At 46.1% G+C, this 16,622-nt stretch overlaps 1 protein-coding gene across 1 annotated transcript; it reads left to right on the top strand.

Annotated features, from left to right (window-relative positions):
• Positions 1–1,125: 1,125 nt before the first annotated feature.
• Positions 1,126–7,736, top strand: MANSC4 (MANSC domain containing 4). The gene is made up of 4 exons (XM_056569540.1): positions 1,126–1,223; positions 2,780–3,043; positions 5,212–5,346; positions 6,765–7,736. The coding sequence occupies exons 2-4, from the start codon at positions 2,806–2,808 to the stop codon at positions 7,445–7,447; spliced, it is 1,056 nt and encodes a 351-aa protein (XP_056425515.1). The 5' UTR covers positions 1,126–1,223; positions 2,780–2,805; the 3' UTR covers positions 7,448–7,736.
• The last annotated feature ends 8,886 nt before the right edge of the window (positions 7,737–16,622 follow it).

The following is a 16,622-nucleotide window of genomic DNA, read 5'->3' on the forward strand; positions in this document are numbered from 1 at the left end:
AATTTAGGGTTCATGGAGACTCAATGTCAATCTCCAGGGTACTGCCATGGGGTCTCACTTGACGCCTACTATGTATATAGTATATAGTTCTCTATAGACCAGTGTTTTCCAACCAGAGTGGCCCCAGTTGTTGCAAAACTACAACTCCCAGCATGCCCGGACAGCCTTCGGCTGTCCGGACATGCTGGGAGTTGTAGTTTTGCAACAGCTGAAGGCACCTTGGTGGGGAGACACTGTTCCTGATTGATACATTTTGCTTCCAGATTATTTTATCACACAGGGAGGATTATCTAGACTGGATGCAATTGTAACAGACCCTCAGCTGTGGGAAGTGTTAGATCAGGCTATCTGGGCATGCTGGGAGTTGTAGTTTTGCAACAGCTGGAGGCACCTTGGTCGGGAGACACTGTTCCTGATTGATACATTTCGCTTCCAGATTATTTTATCACACAGGGGGGATTATCTAGACTGGATGCAATTGTAACAGATAGTGTTGAGCAGGAATATTCGTAATGCTAATTTTTATCGCGAAAATCGGCATATTCGAATATGGCCCCTCCTGCTCATCACTAATCACTAGCAACAGACCCTAAACTGTGGGAAGTGTGAGATCAGGCTGTCCGGGCATGCTGGGAGTTGTAGTTTTGCAACAGCTGGAGGCACTCTGGTTGGGAGACACCGTTCCAGCCTGATACATTGTATCAACTTGTCAGGAAAGAAATCTGATCTGTTGTTGGATGCCATTGTAACAAACCCTCAGCTGTGAAAGGTATTGGATCTGTTTGGGTTGACGCCCTCCATCCCCTCCGCTCCTCGACGTCACTTGTGCCGAATTTTCGTTTTACTTAAAAAAAATAATAATACAAAACTTGTTTTCTTCTTTTTTTCAATTATAGTTGAATTAAAAGATTAATATAGCCCCTCCCCCTTTAAATAAAAAAAATTAAAAAACCTTCAGACAAAAAAGTTTCATATTCCAGACTTTGGTTTCTTTTAAAGTTTCGTCCAATAAGGTGCGAATCCGAATCCACCGCAACCCCCCCCTCCCCTCCCCTCCCCCAGTATTAGAGTTACATCTTGTCCAGCCCAAAGGACAGGAGAGGACTGTGTGACCGAGCAGAGGAGGAGACAGGGGGGATCCTGAAATCCAAAGAGAAGAAGGACCATGCGAGGTGGCGAGGACGACCAGGAGCCCACACATGGGGCCGGGACTGGACACAGAGGTGAGTGCACGCTGAAGAACTACAACTCCCAGCATGCCCAGAGAGACACAGGATGGAGAACACGGTCCTATAGTGAGAAGTCGGGGACTGTGACGTTTTATACGGTCCTGATGTAGCGCAAAACATACCTGAAACCCTACCTGAGCGGATACTTCTCACAGCTGAGGGTTCGTTACAGTTGCACCCAGTCTAGACATTGCTCCAGCAGCACATATCACTGATAAAATGACACATTGTAACAACCCGGACTGTGTGGACCAGTGGTCTTCAAACTGTGGACCTCCAGATATTGCAAAATTGCATCTCCCAGCATGCATTGGCTGTCCGGGCATGCTGGGAGTTGTAGTTTAGCAACAGCTGGAGGTCCACAGTTTGGAGACCACTGATCTAGACCGTCCAGATTGTTACAATGTTTCAATCTCTCAGTATAAAAGAAGTGATATTACACTGTTGTTGGCTGTCCGGGCATGCTGGGAGTTGTAGTTTTGCAACAAGCTGGTACAATGTATCAGGCTTAAACATTGTCTCCCAGGAAGGGTGCCTCCAGCTGTTGCAAAACTACAACTCCCAGCATGCACCGACAGCCTACAACAGTGTAATATCACTTATTTTCTACTGCTAGATTGAAACATTGTAACAATCTGGATGGTCTAAATCAGTGGTCTCCAAACTGTGGACCTCCAGCTGTTGCTAAACTACAACTCCCAGCATGCCCGGACAGCTGGAGGCACCCTAGTTGGGAGACACTGTTTCAGTGTTGGCTGTGTGGGCATGCTGGGAGTTGTAGTTTTGCAACAGTTTGATACAATGCATGAGGCTGGAGCAGTGTCTCCCAACTAGGGCGCCTCCAGCTGTTGCTAAACTACAACTCACTGCATGCCCGGGCAGCCAACGGCTGTCCGGGCATGCTGGGAGTCGTAGTTTTGCGACAACATGATACAATGCATCAGGCTGGAACAGTGTCTCCCAAATAGGCTGCCTCCAGCTGTCCGGGCATGCTGGGAGTTGTAGTTTTGTACCATCTGTAGGTGCGTAGTTTGGAAACGGCTCATCTAGACTGGATACAATTGTAGTTGTTACCCATGAGGAGTATTGGGAGTCTCCACCATCGCCTTTTTCATCCTTTTCTTATAAATGTTCACTGACAGCAAGCAGAGATCTTGAAAATTGTGAATTTTGGTGGTATTTTTTGGGTTTGTTTTACCCCCATGGAAGGTCATGCAACTTTTTTATTTTATTTTTTGTGCCGTTTTAGTTTGCGGTTTACGTCCGCTTAGTCCATTTCCCGTGTTTTTGCCCTTGGACGTAGCGCGTGCAGATAGATTAGTCGCATTTATCAGGATACATTTTGCAAAAACACCGATGCACAAGACTCCAAACCCTAGGTGGTGGGAAGTTCACTGTTGCGCCTCTTTTTCCTGTTGTGTTACCTTTTTTTTTTAAACTATTTATTATGTTGTGAGCGCAATTTCTTAAATCGGACACAGCTTTATCTATTCTTGGTACAGTCCGGTGATGGTGACCCCCCCATGTGTGTTTCCCCTCCCCCTCCGCAGGACCCCCTGCCCTGTAACCCCCGGTCATGGTGGTGAACGTGGAGTCGGTGACCCTCCTGCTCTTCTCCCTCCTGGACATCCCATGGATCCTGTGCCAGTCCAGCGCCCTGTGCCCGCACACCACCTTCTACCACGGCTGCTGGATCAGACGCTTCCCCGGACTCTTCCTCGGCTTCTCCGGATCGGAACAGCGAGGTGCCCGAGTGCTACAGCGACGTCTCACGCCCTCCGCTCAACTCTGCAGCCGCCAGTGCTGCCACCAAGGTAATAAGACTACAAATATGGCCGCCCGTTCCCCTGAATCCGATTGAGCACATCTGGGACGTCTCGCTCCATCCACCACAGACTGTCCAGGAGTTGGCGGATGCTTTAGTCCAGGTCTGGGAGGACATCCCTCAGGAGACCATCCTCCACCTCATCAGGATCATGCCCAGGCGTTGTAGGGAGGTCATACGGGCACGTGGAGGCCACACACACTACTGAGCCTCATTGGGACTTGTATTAAGGACATTACATAAAGTTGGATCAGCCTGTAGTGGGGTTTTCCACTGTGATTTTGAGGGTGACTCCATATCCAGACCTCCAGGGGTTAATGATTTCCATTGATAATTTTTGTGGGATTTTGTTGTCAGCGAATTCAACTATGTAAAGAGGAAAGTATTTCATACGATTAGTTCATTCATTCAGATCTAGGATGTGTTAGCGCAGGGTTCACTGCATAATATATTAGTGCAGGTAGATTGGATGCAAGTGTAACAAATGCAGAGCTGTGAGAAGTATTTAGATCCTACTTTGCCGTACAACTGAGCAGATTTGGTTGTCGGGGGCCCTCCGGATGTTACAGAACTACAACTCCCAGCATGCCCGGACAGCTAACGACAGTGTACATTACTTCTCCGGTACTGACAGATTGATACATTGTAACAATCTGAATAGACTGGACCAGTGGTCTCAGAACTGTTGATCCTCAGATGTTCCGAGGGCTGTCCAGCATGCGGGGAGTTGTCGTTTTGCAACAGCTGGAGGCACCTAAGTTGGGAGACCAATGACTAATGGTGTACACTGGGAGTTGTAGTTTTGTAACAACTGATACAATGTATCACACTGGAACAGTGTCTCACAAATAGGGTGCCTCCAGCTGTAGCAAAACTACAACTCCCAGCATGCCCAGACAGCCGTTGGCTGTCTGGGCGTGCTGGGAGTTGTAGTTTTTCAGAAAGCTAATGCAATGTATCAGGCTGGAACAGTGACTCCCAACCAGGGTCCCTCTGGCTACAACTCCCAGCATGCCCAGGCATGCTCCCGGGTATACTTGGAGTTGTAGTTCTGCAACATCTGGAGGTCCACAGTTTGGAAACCACTGGTCTAGACTGAAGAAGTATTCAACCCCAGCTTCTGTTTTTTCCTTAGAACTAAGCAGATTTGAAAGTCAGGGCTCTGGGCAAGCTGGATGACCATTTATTTTATCACGCAAAGCTGGCTGGGCATGTTGGGAGTTGCTTGGTAGTTTTCCAACATCTTGAGGTCCACAGTTTGGAAACCACTGGTCGAGACAGAAGAAGTATAAAGCCCCCAGCTCTTGCTTTACCATAAAAGCAAGCAGATTTGGTAGTCAGGGGTCCGGGCGAGCTTGGTAACCCTTTCTTTTATCACAAAAGATTCCATGCCTGGGATGTTGTGTTCTGCCTAAGGTACAGTGGGTTCCTCTGACAACTCTTATTGTCCTGCCAATATATGTTTCTGTATCAATTGGCAACCTTCTTCGTCAACTTCTAACTATGTTCCTTATGGGGGTAAACTGAGACCCCAATGGCGGGACCCTTCAGATGATTGGCATTGAATGTGTCTCCATGGGGTTTGTGCCCATTGGGTCGGTGCCCATAGACCAATGTTTTCTAACCAGGGGGCCTCCAGCTGTTGAAAAACTACAACTCCCAGCATGACCGGACAGTCTTTATTCATAATAGGGGTCCGATGAGACCCCATGGCGGGACCTTGGAGATGATTGACATTGAATGACAATCGGTGGTGGGGAGACCTGAGCTCAGGCCTTCTATGCCGAATATAATTGCATAATGTTGTATTTATCAACTATAATTCAAGTCATAATTTATTTATTTATTTATTTTTGTTTATTAGCTTTTTTTTTTTTTTTGCAGAATACATTAAGTGACTGCTTAAAAAGATACTCCATTGCCCCATCCTTCGGAACATTTTGCTTCCGAATGCTGGGTGCGGGCTGCCACATCCCCTCCCATAGACTTGCATTGAGGGGGTGTGGTGTGACATCACATGTCACGACCCATGCAGACCGCACCCAACGGTCGGAACAAAATGTTCCAAATGCTGGGGCAGTAGAGTACCCCTTTAAGAAGTGGAGTAACCCTTTGTCTCTTTACTGCATTACCCCCAACGTTTCCCTGTGCCCTCAGAGTCGTGTAATGTGGCCGTCTTCTATTCGGAGGCCAGTGCTGAGAATGGGGACTGTCACCTGGTGCACTGCCCGCAGCCCGAGAGCTGCCTCCTACAGCTACAAGAGCGCAGCGTCCTATACACCATCACAGCCGGTGAGTCAGACATATTATATCTTAGGGGGATGTGCTTTATTTTTTATTTGGTCACCTGGAGAATCCTCCCCTTCCCTCCTTCAGCTCTGCCTGGCAATCAATCACAATCGGAGATCCTCATCCAAACCTCTCACTGTGCATCAAAAAGAGAGGAAGTAGCTAACTTCTCCTCCCCTACTCTTCATCTCACTGTGCATCAGATAGAGAGACAGAAAGAAAGTAGTCAATTTATCCATCCTCTTACATTATTCTCACTGTGCATAAGAGACAGAGGAAGTAGCTAACTTCTCCACTACTATTTATCTCACTGTGCATTAGAAAGAGACAGAGGAAGTAGCTAACTTCTCCTCCACTATTTATCTCACTATGCATTAGAAAGAGACAGAGGAAGTAGCTAACTTCTCCTCCTTAACAAATGTACCTCATTGTGCATCATAAAAGTAGGTAACCTCGCCTGTCCTCCATCTCCCATTCCTCTTATTGCGCATTAGAAACAGAGGAAGTAGCTAACTTCTCCTCCTCCTATCATTGTGCAGAAGAGCCTAAGGAAGCAGTTAACTTCTCCTCCTTCTATTCCTCTCACTGTGCATCAGACACAGAGGAAGCAGCTAACGTCTCCTATTTCTATCATTGTGTAAAAGAGACTGAAGAAGTAACTTACTGTTTCATCCCCTTCCATTCCTCTCACTATGCAACTGAGGAAGTAGCTAACTTTTGCTCTTCATGGTATTCTTCTCATTGTGCATCATATACAGATCCATCTCCCATTCATCTCACTGTGTATAAGAGACAGAGGAAGTAGCTAACTTCTCCTCCACTACTAATTATCTCATTGTGCATCAGAAAAGTAGGTAACCTCTCCTGTCCTCCATCTCCCATTCCTCTCACTGTCGTCAGACACAAAGGAAGTAGCTAACTTCTCCTCCTCTACTATTTACCTTACTATGCATTACAGAGAGAGAGAGGGGGGGATGTATCTAACTTCTCCTCCTCTACTATTTACCTTACTATGCATTACAGAGAGAGAGAGGGGGGGATGTATCTAACTTCTCCTCCTCATCAAATTCTTCTCATTGTGCATCAGAAACCTAGAAAGTAACTTACCTCTCCTCCCTCCCCTTCCTCTCCCAGCGTTCCTGTCACAGAGAGCGAAGTACCTAACTTCTCTTCCTATAGAAAACAATAGAGCTATTGGGGGACATTTTGGGGGTTTATAACAAACACATGTAACAATGTTTTTATTCCAATCTTTCTTCTCTATTTATATCAAAAAATCTAAATCTAAGACTATACCATTTTCTGTTAGCAAAAGAGCAGTGCATTATGGGAGCTCGGATGACAGCGACGCAGTCAGAGCTCAGCTTTGGATGTGACTAGAGCATAAGATGTGATGATATAATGTGGATTCCGTCTTCCAGGTGTTGATCCGGATCTTCTGGTGTTTGATAAACTGGGACACGTTGACCTGAACCCAAGGTCGTCCTTAAAATGGGAGCGTCTGAACATATCCCGGGGGCCACCGGCTTCCTCGCCTCCCATTTCCCCGACTACCTTACCCTCTAAGGAACCTCATGTGCACCTACCCGTGCCCACCCATCCACACGATGAGCCATCTCTTCATCCACCAACCCAGCGTCTTCCTCCTCAGCCCCCGGCGGACCCTCCTCTTCACTCCTCACCACCTACTCATTCTCCTCCGTTAACTTCTCGAGTTACTTCTAAGGTGACATTGATCTCCCCCCGAGGAGACGGAGAGGAACCCAACAAGGTGCCACCATCTTCACCGCCCCTGGACCAACCAGACCTACATAGTCCGGCCCACCTGGACAGCAGCAAGCAGCACATGAACGAAACCAAGGGCCACAATGGTAGGAACCAGACTTATGAGGGCGACTCTGAAGACTCCTCGGACACTTTGGCCAATTTCTGGCCGCTTCCCGCATTGGTCGGGTCCGCAGTGACCTTCTTGTGCTGCTGTTCGGGTATCCTGGCCTTTGGGTGCTGTCGGAGGAAACGACGAGGGCGGTATAGGCCCTGGAGGGCACCGAGGACTGGCGGGGGGGCTCTCATAACATGCACTTTTGTCAAGGAGAAAATATAACCCTCACAGCCATGGCCACCCCCTAGTGGTTGTTGTCGGTACTGCCACTCGATCGTCACGGAACAGGATGAGGTCCTGCTCTGTGGTTCAGGCTTTGGAGCGTAAATGGAATGGTTAAAGGGGCACTCCACCCCTAGACATCTTATCCTCTATCCAACGATCTCGGCTGCAGCACCCCAGACATCGAACGAACTTCGCTCCGTGCCGGATGACTGACGATGCAAGGCGGAGGCTCGTGACGTTGCGGTAACGCCCCGCTCGTGACGTTACGGTCACGCCCCCTCAATGCAAGTCTATGGGAGGGGGCGTGACGGCCGTCACGCCCCCTCCTTTAGACTTGCATTGAGGGGTGTGGCCGTGATGTCACAAACGGGGTGTGGCCGCGATGTCACGAGCCTCCAGCAATCCACCCGAAGCTCTATACGAACGCTTGGTGCAGCAGGGAGATCGCGGGGGTCCCCAGTGGCTGGACCCCCACGATCAGACATCCTTTGGATAGGGGATAAGATGTCTAGGCGTGGAGTACCCCTTTAAAGGGGTTTTCCAGGAAAAAACTTTTTTCTATATATCAACTGGCTCCAGAAAGTTAAACAGATTTGTAAATTACTTCTATTAAAAAAATCTTAATCCTTTCAGTACTTATGAGCTGCTGAAGTTGAGTTGTTCTTTTCTGTCTAAGTGCTCTCTGATGACACGTGTCTTGGGAGCCGCCCAGTTTAGAAGCAAATCCCCATAGCAAACCTCTTCTACTCTGTGCAGTTCCCGAGATAAGCAGAGATGTCAGCAGAGAGCACTGTTGCCAGACAGAAAAGAACAACTCAACTTCAGCAGCTGATAATTATTGGAAGGATTAAGATTTTTTTTTATAGAAGTAATTTACAAATCTGTTTAACTTTCTGGAGTCAGTTGATATAAAAAAAAAATGCTTTTTCCTGGATAACCCCTTTAAGATTACAAACATTTAGCTGCTTTCCTCCAAAAAGAGCGCCACACCTGTCTGCAGGCTATGTGTTGTATTGCAGCTCAGCTCCATCAAAGCAAATGGGTTTAGCTGCAATACCACATACAACCTGTAAACGGGTGTGGGGCTGTTTTTGGAAGAGGCTTCGTTCTCATCACTGCAGCCGAAATTCACGCTCCTGTGTGTTATTTTGGGCTGACCTTCCTCCTGAACACTGGGGCAGATGATTAAAACTATTTACACCTGCAAAAAATAAAAATAAAAAAAGCCGGATTTTATTTTTGCACTTTGAGGGTGCGTTCACACGTGCGTATTTTTGCTGCAGATTTTGCTGGCCATTGACTTTAATGGGTAGACAAATCTGTTGAAGAAAATCTGCAGCAGATCTGCAGCAGAAAATCTGCACGTGTGAACGCACCCTTAAACAAATTTAAAGAAAATTAATACTTGCAAACTTTTTTTTTTGTCATAATTCTACTGTAGTATTTCCCAACCAGGGTGCCTCCAGCTGTTGCAAAACTACAACTCCCAGCATGCCCGGACAGCCTGACCTAACACTTGTCACAGCTGAGGATTTGTTACAATTGCATTCAGTCTATAGAAAACACATCAGCAGATCAGATCTCTCTCCTGCCCTGACAAGCTGATACAATGTATCAATCTGGAACAGTGTCTCCCAACCAGGGTGCCTCCAGCTGTTGCAAAACTACAACTCCCAGCATGGCCGGACAGCCGTTGGCTGTCCGGCCATGCTGGGAGTTGTAGTTTTGCAACAGCTGGAGGCACCCTGGTTGGGAAACACTGGTTGATGCCCAGGTTGATTGAACTCCCAGCCTGACCTAACACTTCTCACAGCTGAGGATTTGTTCCAATTGCATCCATTCTAGATGCATCTTCGGCTGTCTGTGCGTGCTGGGAGTTGTAGTTTTGAAACAGCTGGAGGCACCCTGGTTGGGAAACACTGGTTTGAAGCCCAGGTTAAATGAACTCCCAGCCTGACCTAACACTTCTCACAGCTGAGGATTTGTTCCAATTGCATCCAGTCTAGATAATGCTTTCGGCTGTTCGGTCATGCTGGGAGTTGTAGTTTTGCAACAGCTGGAGGCACCCTGGTTGGGAAACACTGTTTTACTGTATCAAAAATAGTCCATGAGCTCAGACATGCAAACTCTCTATCTGCAGTAAAAAATAAAAAAATTAATAAAAAAAATAATAATAATAATCTCCTATCTAGGGTATGTATACTTTTGCAAACTTTTTTTTTTTGGGGGGGGGTTAATACTCCAATTTTAAGGGTGTGTATATTTTTGCAACTATTTTTTTATTATTATTATTTTTTGTCTATTGCTCAAAAATAATAATAAAAATCCTCTTTTGGGTATACAGCTCCTATGCAGACCTACGTGTCGCCATGGTTACAGACTACAAACAAACCCTCTGTAGTCAGATCTGCGTTACTCCCCATTGTTATTGATAACCTTCAGCCGTGTTCTACAACTACAACTCCCAGCAGTTTTGCAAAAGCTGAAGGCAGGAGAGTAACCTGACTACAGAGGGTGTGTTTGTAGTCTGTAACCATGGCGATGCATAAGTCTGCCTAGGAGCTGCATAGCTGTATATATTTATATGTATACATATGCACAGTTTTTTATTTTTATTTCAGTTGCGCTTTTAAAGGGGTACTCCACTGGAAAAAAAAAAATTCTAAATCAACTGGTGCCAGAAAGTTAAACAGATTTGTAAATGACTTCTATTAAAAAATCTTAATCCTTCCAGTACTTATCAGCTGCTGTTATGATCCACAGGAAGTTCTTTTCTTTTTTGAATTTCCTTTCTGCCTGACCACAGTGCTCTCTGCTGACACCTCTGTCCATTTTTGGAACTGTCCAGAGCAGGATAGGTCTTCTATGGGGATTTGTCCCTGCTCCGGACAGTTCCTGACACGGACAGAGGTGTCGGTAGAGAGCACTGTGGTCAGACAGAAAGGAAATTCAAAAAAGAAAAGAACTTCCTGTGGATCATAACAGCAGCTGATAAGTACTGGAAGGATTAAGATTTTTTTAATAGAAGTAATTTACAAATTTGTTTTAAATTTCTGGCGCCAGTTGATTTGAGAATTTTTTTTTTCCCAGTAGAGTGCCCCTTTAAAGGGGTACTCCGCCCCTAGACATCTTATTCCCTAGCCAAAGGAGAGGGGATAAGATGTCTGATTGTGGGGGTCCTGCCGGTGGGGACCCCCGCGATCTCTGTGCTGCACCCGGCGTTCGTTTAGAGCGTTGGGTTCAGCGCCGGAGGCTCGTAATGTCGTGACCACGCCCCCTCAATGCAAGTCTATGGGCGGGGCCGTGACAACCGTCCCACCCCCTCCCATAGACTTGCACAGAGGGGGCTTGGCCGTGACGTCCCGAGCCTCCGCATCGCCATTCATCCGGCACTAAGCGAAATTCGCACCATGCCCCAAATGTCTGGGGTGCCGCAGCCAAGATCGCAGGGGTCCCCAGCGGCGGGACCCCCGCGATCAGACATCTTATCCCCCTATCCTTTGGATAGGGGATAAGACGTCTAGGGACAGAGTACCCCTTTAAAGTAGATCAGAAGAACAAAGTTGCTTTCTTACAGCGCCACATCTGTCCTCAGGTTGTGTGTGGTATTACAACTCGGCTTCGTTCACTTCAATGGATCCGAGCTGCAATTCCACACACAACCTGAGGACCAGAGCGGCGCTGTTTCTGAACGAACACGTCCATGCCTTCCGAATCTCCGATCACCCCCCTTTAATGAGTCCTTCTGTCTGCTAATCCAGAAAGTCTCATAATCCAGCACATATTTGGGGGGTCGTATTAACCTTTTGTGGTGACGGTAATATTTTAATAACCCCAAATGTTCGATGACCTGATGGTCCCAGTGATGCCGGATTAAAGGGATTTAGACTGTATGGTCCCTATTGTATGTGCAGGGGTAATGCCGAGCTGTTTTCTTTGTGGTCTCCCCGGCGAGAGTTAATATACCCCCCCCTCCTAGTGTAGTGGTGGTGGGGGGGGGGGGGGTCTGGTCTTTTGTCCCGGTCCTGCTGAATGGCTCCATTCTTCTGTAATGCGCTGTTTGGGTCCTCTCGCTCTGGGAGCGGCCTGTGAAGGTCACCGCCGCTGGATCGGGCCCAGGAAAGGGGATTTTGTGTCCTCAGATTAGGAGGAGGTCACCAAATGAGGCCGGAACGAGTCAACGGAATTATATCAGGGGCGACGTCAGCCGCGCGGTGACCCCAGGGATTACGGCAAACGCCCGCAGGGCGTTTGCCGTAATCCCGGGGGGTCACCGACGGGCGTGTAAGGGGTCAAATGTGAGCGGACGGTCTCCGGGGGGGGGGAGTGTTTGCTCCGTGTTCAGGTGGCGAACGTACAAAAACATTCCCTATGGGGGCGACTACAGCGCTACGGAATATGGTGGCGACATCTTTATATTAGTCTTCCCTCCGTACTCAGCTTTTCTAGGGTACATACCTGCTTCTGGGAAAGCTGGATCAATAATAAGGCCACCAGGAGTCCCTAAGAGTAGATCCGTGAAAGTGAAAGTGAAACTGAAAGCATGTGAACCCCCAAACCATTGTCTTTGAGTATTACTACGTACGATACATTGGTAGTCAGACGCCATATTTTTTGTTTTTTTTTGTTATGTTAAAGGGGTATTCCAGGAAAAAACTTTATATATATATCAACTGGCTCCAGAAAGTTAAACCGATTTGTAAATTACTTCTATTAAAAAATCTTAATCCTTTCAGTACTTATGAGCTTCTGAAGTTAAGGTTGTTCTTTTCTGTCTAACTGCTCTCTGATAACACGTCTCGGGAACCGCCCAGTTTAGAAGAGGTTTGTTATGGGGATTTGCTTCTAAACTGGGCGGTTCCCGAGACACGTGTCATCAGAGAGGACTTAGACATAAAAGAACAACTCAACTTCAGAAGCTCATAAGTACTGAAAGGATTAAGATTTTTTAATAGAAGTAATTTACAAATCTGTTTAACTTTCTGGAGCCAGTTGATATATATAAAAAAAAAAAGTTTTTTCCTGGATAACCCCTTTAAGGCTAAAATTAAAATCTTGCGTGAACATAAAGTATTCATACCCTTTGCTAGGACACATGATATTTACCTCTAGCTCCTCCCCCTTTCTCCTGATCATCTTCGAGATGTTTCTCCATCTTGGTCGGAGTCACCTGGGGGGGTAAATTCAGCTGATTGGACAAGACACGAACCTGTCTATATAAGGCAGTGTTTTCCAACCAGGGTGCCTCCAGCTGTGGCAAAACTACAACTCCCAGCATGACCGAACAGCCTTTGGCTGTCCGGGCATGCTGGGAGTTGTAGTTTTGCCACAGCTGGAGGCACCCTGGTTGAAAAACACTGATATATGGTCTCACAGCTGACAATGTATATCAGAGCAAAAACCAAGCCATGAGGAGGGAAAGAACTGCCTGTAGTGCTCAGACACAGCCCTGTCTATATAAGGTCTCACAGTTGACAATGTATATCAGAGCAAACACCATGAGGTGGAAAGAACTGCATGTAGAGTTCAGACACAGCCCTATCTATATAAGGTCTCACAGCTGACAATGTATATCAGAGCAAACACCAAGACATGAGGCGGAAAGAACTGCATGTAGAGCTCAGACACAGCCCTGTCTATATAAGGTCTCACAGCTGACAATATATATCATAGCAAACACCAAGACATGAGGCGGAAAGAACTGCATGTAGAGCTCAGACACAGCCCTGTCTATATAAGGGCTCACAGCTGACAATGTATATCAGAGCAAACATGAGGTGGAAAGAACTGCCTGTAGATCTCAGACACAGCACTGACTATATAAGGTCTCACAGCTGACAATGTATATCAGAGCAAACACTGAGCCATGAGGTAGAAAGAACTGCCTGTAGAGCTCAGACACAGCCCTGTCTATATAAGGGCTCACAGCTGACAATGTATATCAGAGCAAACATGAGGTGGAAAGAACTGCCTGTAGATCTCAGACACAGCACTGACTATATAAGGTCTCACAGCTGACAATGTATATCAGAGCAAACACTGAGCCATGAGGTAGAAAGAACTGCCTGTAGAGCTCAGACACAGCCCTGTCTATATAAGGGCTCACAGCTGACAATGTATATCAGAGCAAACACCAAACCATGAGGGGGAAAGAACTGCCTGTAGAGCTCAGAGACAGCCCTGTCTATATAAGGGCTCACAGCTGACAATGTATATCAGAGCAAACATGAGGGGGGAAAAACTGCCTGTAGATCTCAGACACAGCACTGACTATATAAGGTCTCACAGCTGACAATGTATATCAGAGCAAACACCAAACCATGAGGGGGAAAGAACTGCCTGTAGAGCTCAGACACAGCCCTGTCTATATAAAGTCTCACAGCTGACCATGTATATCAGCGCAAACACCAAGCCATGAGGGGGAAAGAACTGCCTGTAGAGCTCAGAGACAGCCCTGTCTATATAGGATCTCACAGCTGACAATGTATATCAGAGCAAACACCAAGCCATGAGGGGGGAAAGAACTGCATGTAGAGCTCAGACACCGCCCTGTCTATATAAGGGTTCACAGCTGACAGTGTATATCAGAGCAAACACCAAGCCATGAGGAGGGAAAGAACTACCTGTAGAGCTCAGAGACAGGATTGTGTGGAGGAACACATCCAGAGAAGGAGACAAAAACATTTCTCCTGCACTGAATGTTCCCAAGAGCTCAGCGGCCTCCATTATTCTTACATGGAAAAAGGAACAATCAGGACTCTACTAGAGCTGCCGCCCACCAAACTAAGTAATAAGGGGGGAAGGGTCTTGGTAAGAGAGGAGACCAAGAACCCAATGGTCACTGAGCCCCCTAGCTTCTGTGTGCAGATGGGAGAAACTTTCAGAAGGTCCAGAACCATCACTGCAGCCTCCACTATCTGGGACAGAAAAAAGCCTCCTTAGGAATAACAAATGAATGGGACAATGCCCTGAAGCCAGTGGTCTCAAACTGTGGCCCTTCAGATGTTGTAAAACTTAAACTCCCAGCATGCTCAGACAGCTGTTGGCTTTCCCGGCATGCTGGGAGTTGAGATTTTGCAACATCCCGAGGACCACAGTTTGAGACCACTGACTAAGGGACAACTCTGGGAACGTCCTGCCCAGCCAGAGCCCGAACCCAATGAGACATCTCTGGAGAGACCTGAAAATGGCTTCCACCGACGTCCCCATCCAACCTGACCGAGCTGAGAGGATCTGCAGAGAAGAACGGCGGAAAATCCCCAAATCCAGATGTGTAAACCTTGTGGCCTCATCCCCAAGAAGACTGGAGGCCGGAATCACTGCCAAAGGGGCTTCAACTATGTCCTGAGTACAGGGTATGAATACTTATGTCACATGTTATTGTAAAGGGTATGAATACTTATGTGACATGTTATTGTAAAGGGTATGAATACTTATGTCACATGTTATTGTAAAGGGTATGAATACTTATGTGACATGTTATTGTAAAGGGTATGAATACTTATGTGACATGTTATTGTAAAGGGTATGAATACTTATGTGACATGTTATTGTAAAGGGTATGAATACTTATGTCACATGTTATTGTAAAGGGTATGAATACTTATTTGACATGTTCTTGTAAAGGGTATGAATACTTATGTGACATGTTATTGTAAAGGGTATGAATACTTATGTCACATGTTATTGTAAAGGGTATGAATACTTATGTCACATGTTATTTTAAAGGGTATGAATACTTATGTCACATGTTATTGTAAAGGGTATGAATACTTATTTGACATGTTCTTGTAAAGGGTATGAATACTTATGTGACATGTTATTGTAAAGGGTATGAATACTTATGTCACATGTTATTGTAAAGGGTATGAATACTTATGTCACATGTTATTGTAAAGGGTATGAATACTTATGTCACACGTTATTGTAAAGGGTATGAATACTTATGTCACATGTTATTGTAAAGGGTATGAATACTTATGTCACATGTTATTGTAAAGGGTATGAATACTTATGTCACATGTTATTGTAAAGGGTATGAATACTTATGTCACATGTTATTGTAAAGGGTATGAATACTTATGTCACATGTTATAGTAAAGGGTATGAATACTTATGTCACATGTATAGTAAAGGGTATGAATACTTATGTCACGTGTTATTGTAAAGGGTATGAATACTTATGTCACATGTTATTGTAAAGGGTATGAATACTTATGTCACATGTTATTGTAAAGGGTATGAATACTTATGTCACATGTTATTGTAAAGGGTACTTTGTCATTATGGGACATTGAGTGTAGAATTTTGGGGGACACAAGGAGCAACATAAAATGTGAGAAACGTGAAAGGGTCTGAAGACTTTCTAAATGCATTGCAGATCAACAGGTACGTTAGGGTTCGAGGACCCAAACCATAAAGACCCCCGACTATTATGCCCCCCCCCCCCCCCCGGACTCTATGAGGGACGTGTTCTCCAGGTGACCACTACACTCCAATTCCCCCATCAGATGTGCAGATAGTGGAGTGAGATTCAGTCTCTATTGCTCCAGCAGCCATCTGGCATTGTGCACAATGTGATCTCCAGCTTCTGCTGCCTGATCTGGGAACCACAATTCCTAAAGATCGTGATGTTGCTCTCCTGGTTCCTACCGCGCACCGATCCCTGCATCGGATTGACAGATAGTGAAGTGGGATCCATGATTTTGGTGGCTTTACATATCTCCAGCAGCCTCTTGGCATTGCACACAATGTGATCTGAAGATTCTGCTGCTGCCTGGGAAACCCAGATTCCTGAAGCTCAAGGTGACATTCTTCTTCATGTTCTTCCCACAATGCTCTGATGATCAGACTGCAGGATCATGTGATTGGTCCCTTCAAAGAGCATTGCTTTAGTTCAGATATGATGGCTTTACATATCTCCAGCAGCCATCTGGCACTGTACACAATGTGATCTGAAGATTCTGCTGCTGCCTGGGAAACCCAGATTCCTGAAGATCAAGGTGACATTCTCCTGGTACCCACAATGCTCTGATGATCAGACTGCAGGATTGTGTCATGTGATCGGTCCCTTCAAAGAGCATTTCTTTAGTTCAGATATGATGGCTTTACAAATTTCCAGCAGCCATCTGGCATTGTGCACAATGTTATCTGAAGATTCTGCTGCTGCTTG

Source organism: Hyla sarda, chromosome 4 (assembly GCF_029499605.1).
Source record: "Hyla sarda isolate aHylSar1 chromosome 4, aHylSar1.hap1, whole genome shotgun sequence".
Classification (NCBI taxonomy): Eukaryota; Metazoa; Chordata; class Amphibia; order Anura; family Hylidae; genus Hyla; species Hyla sarda.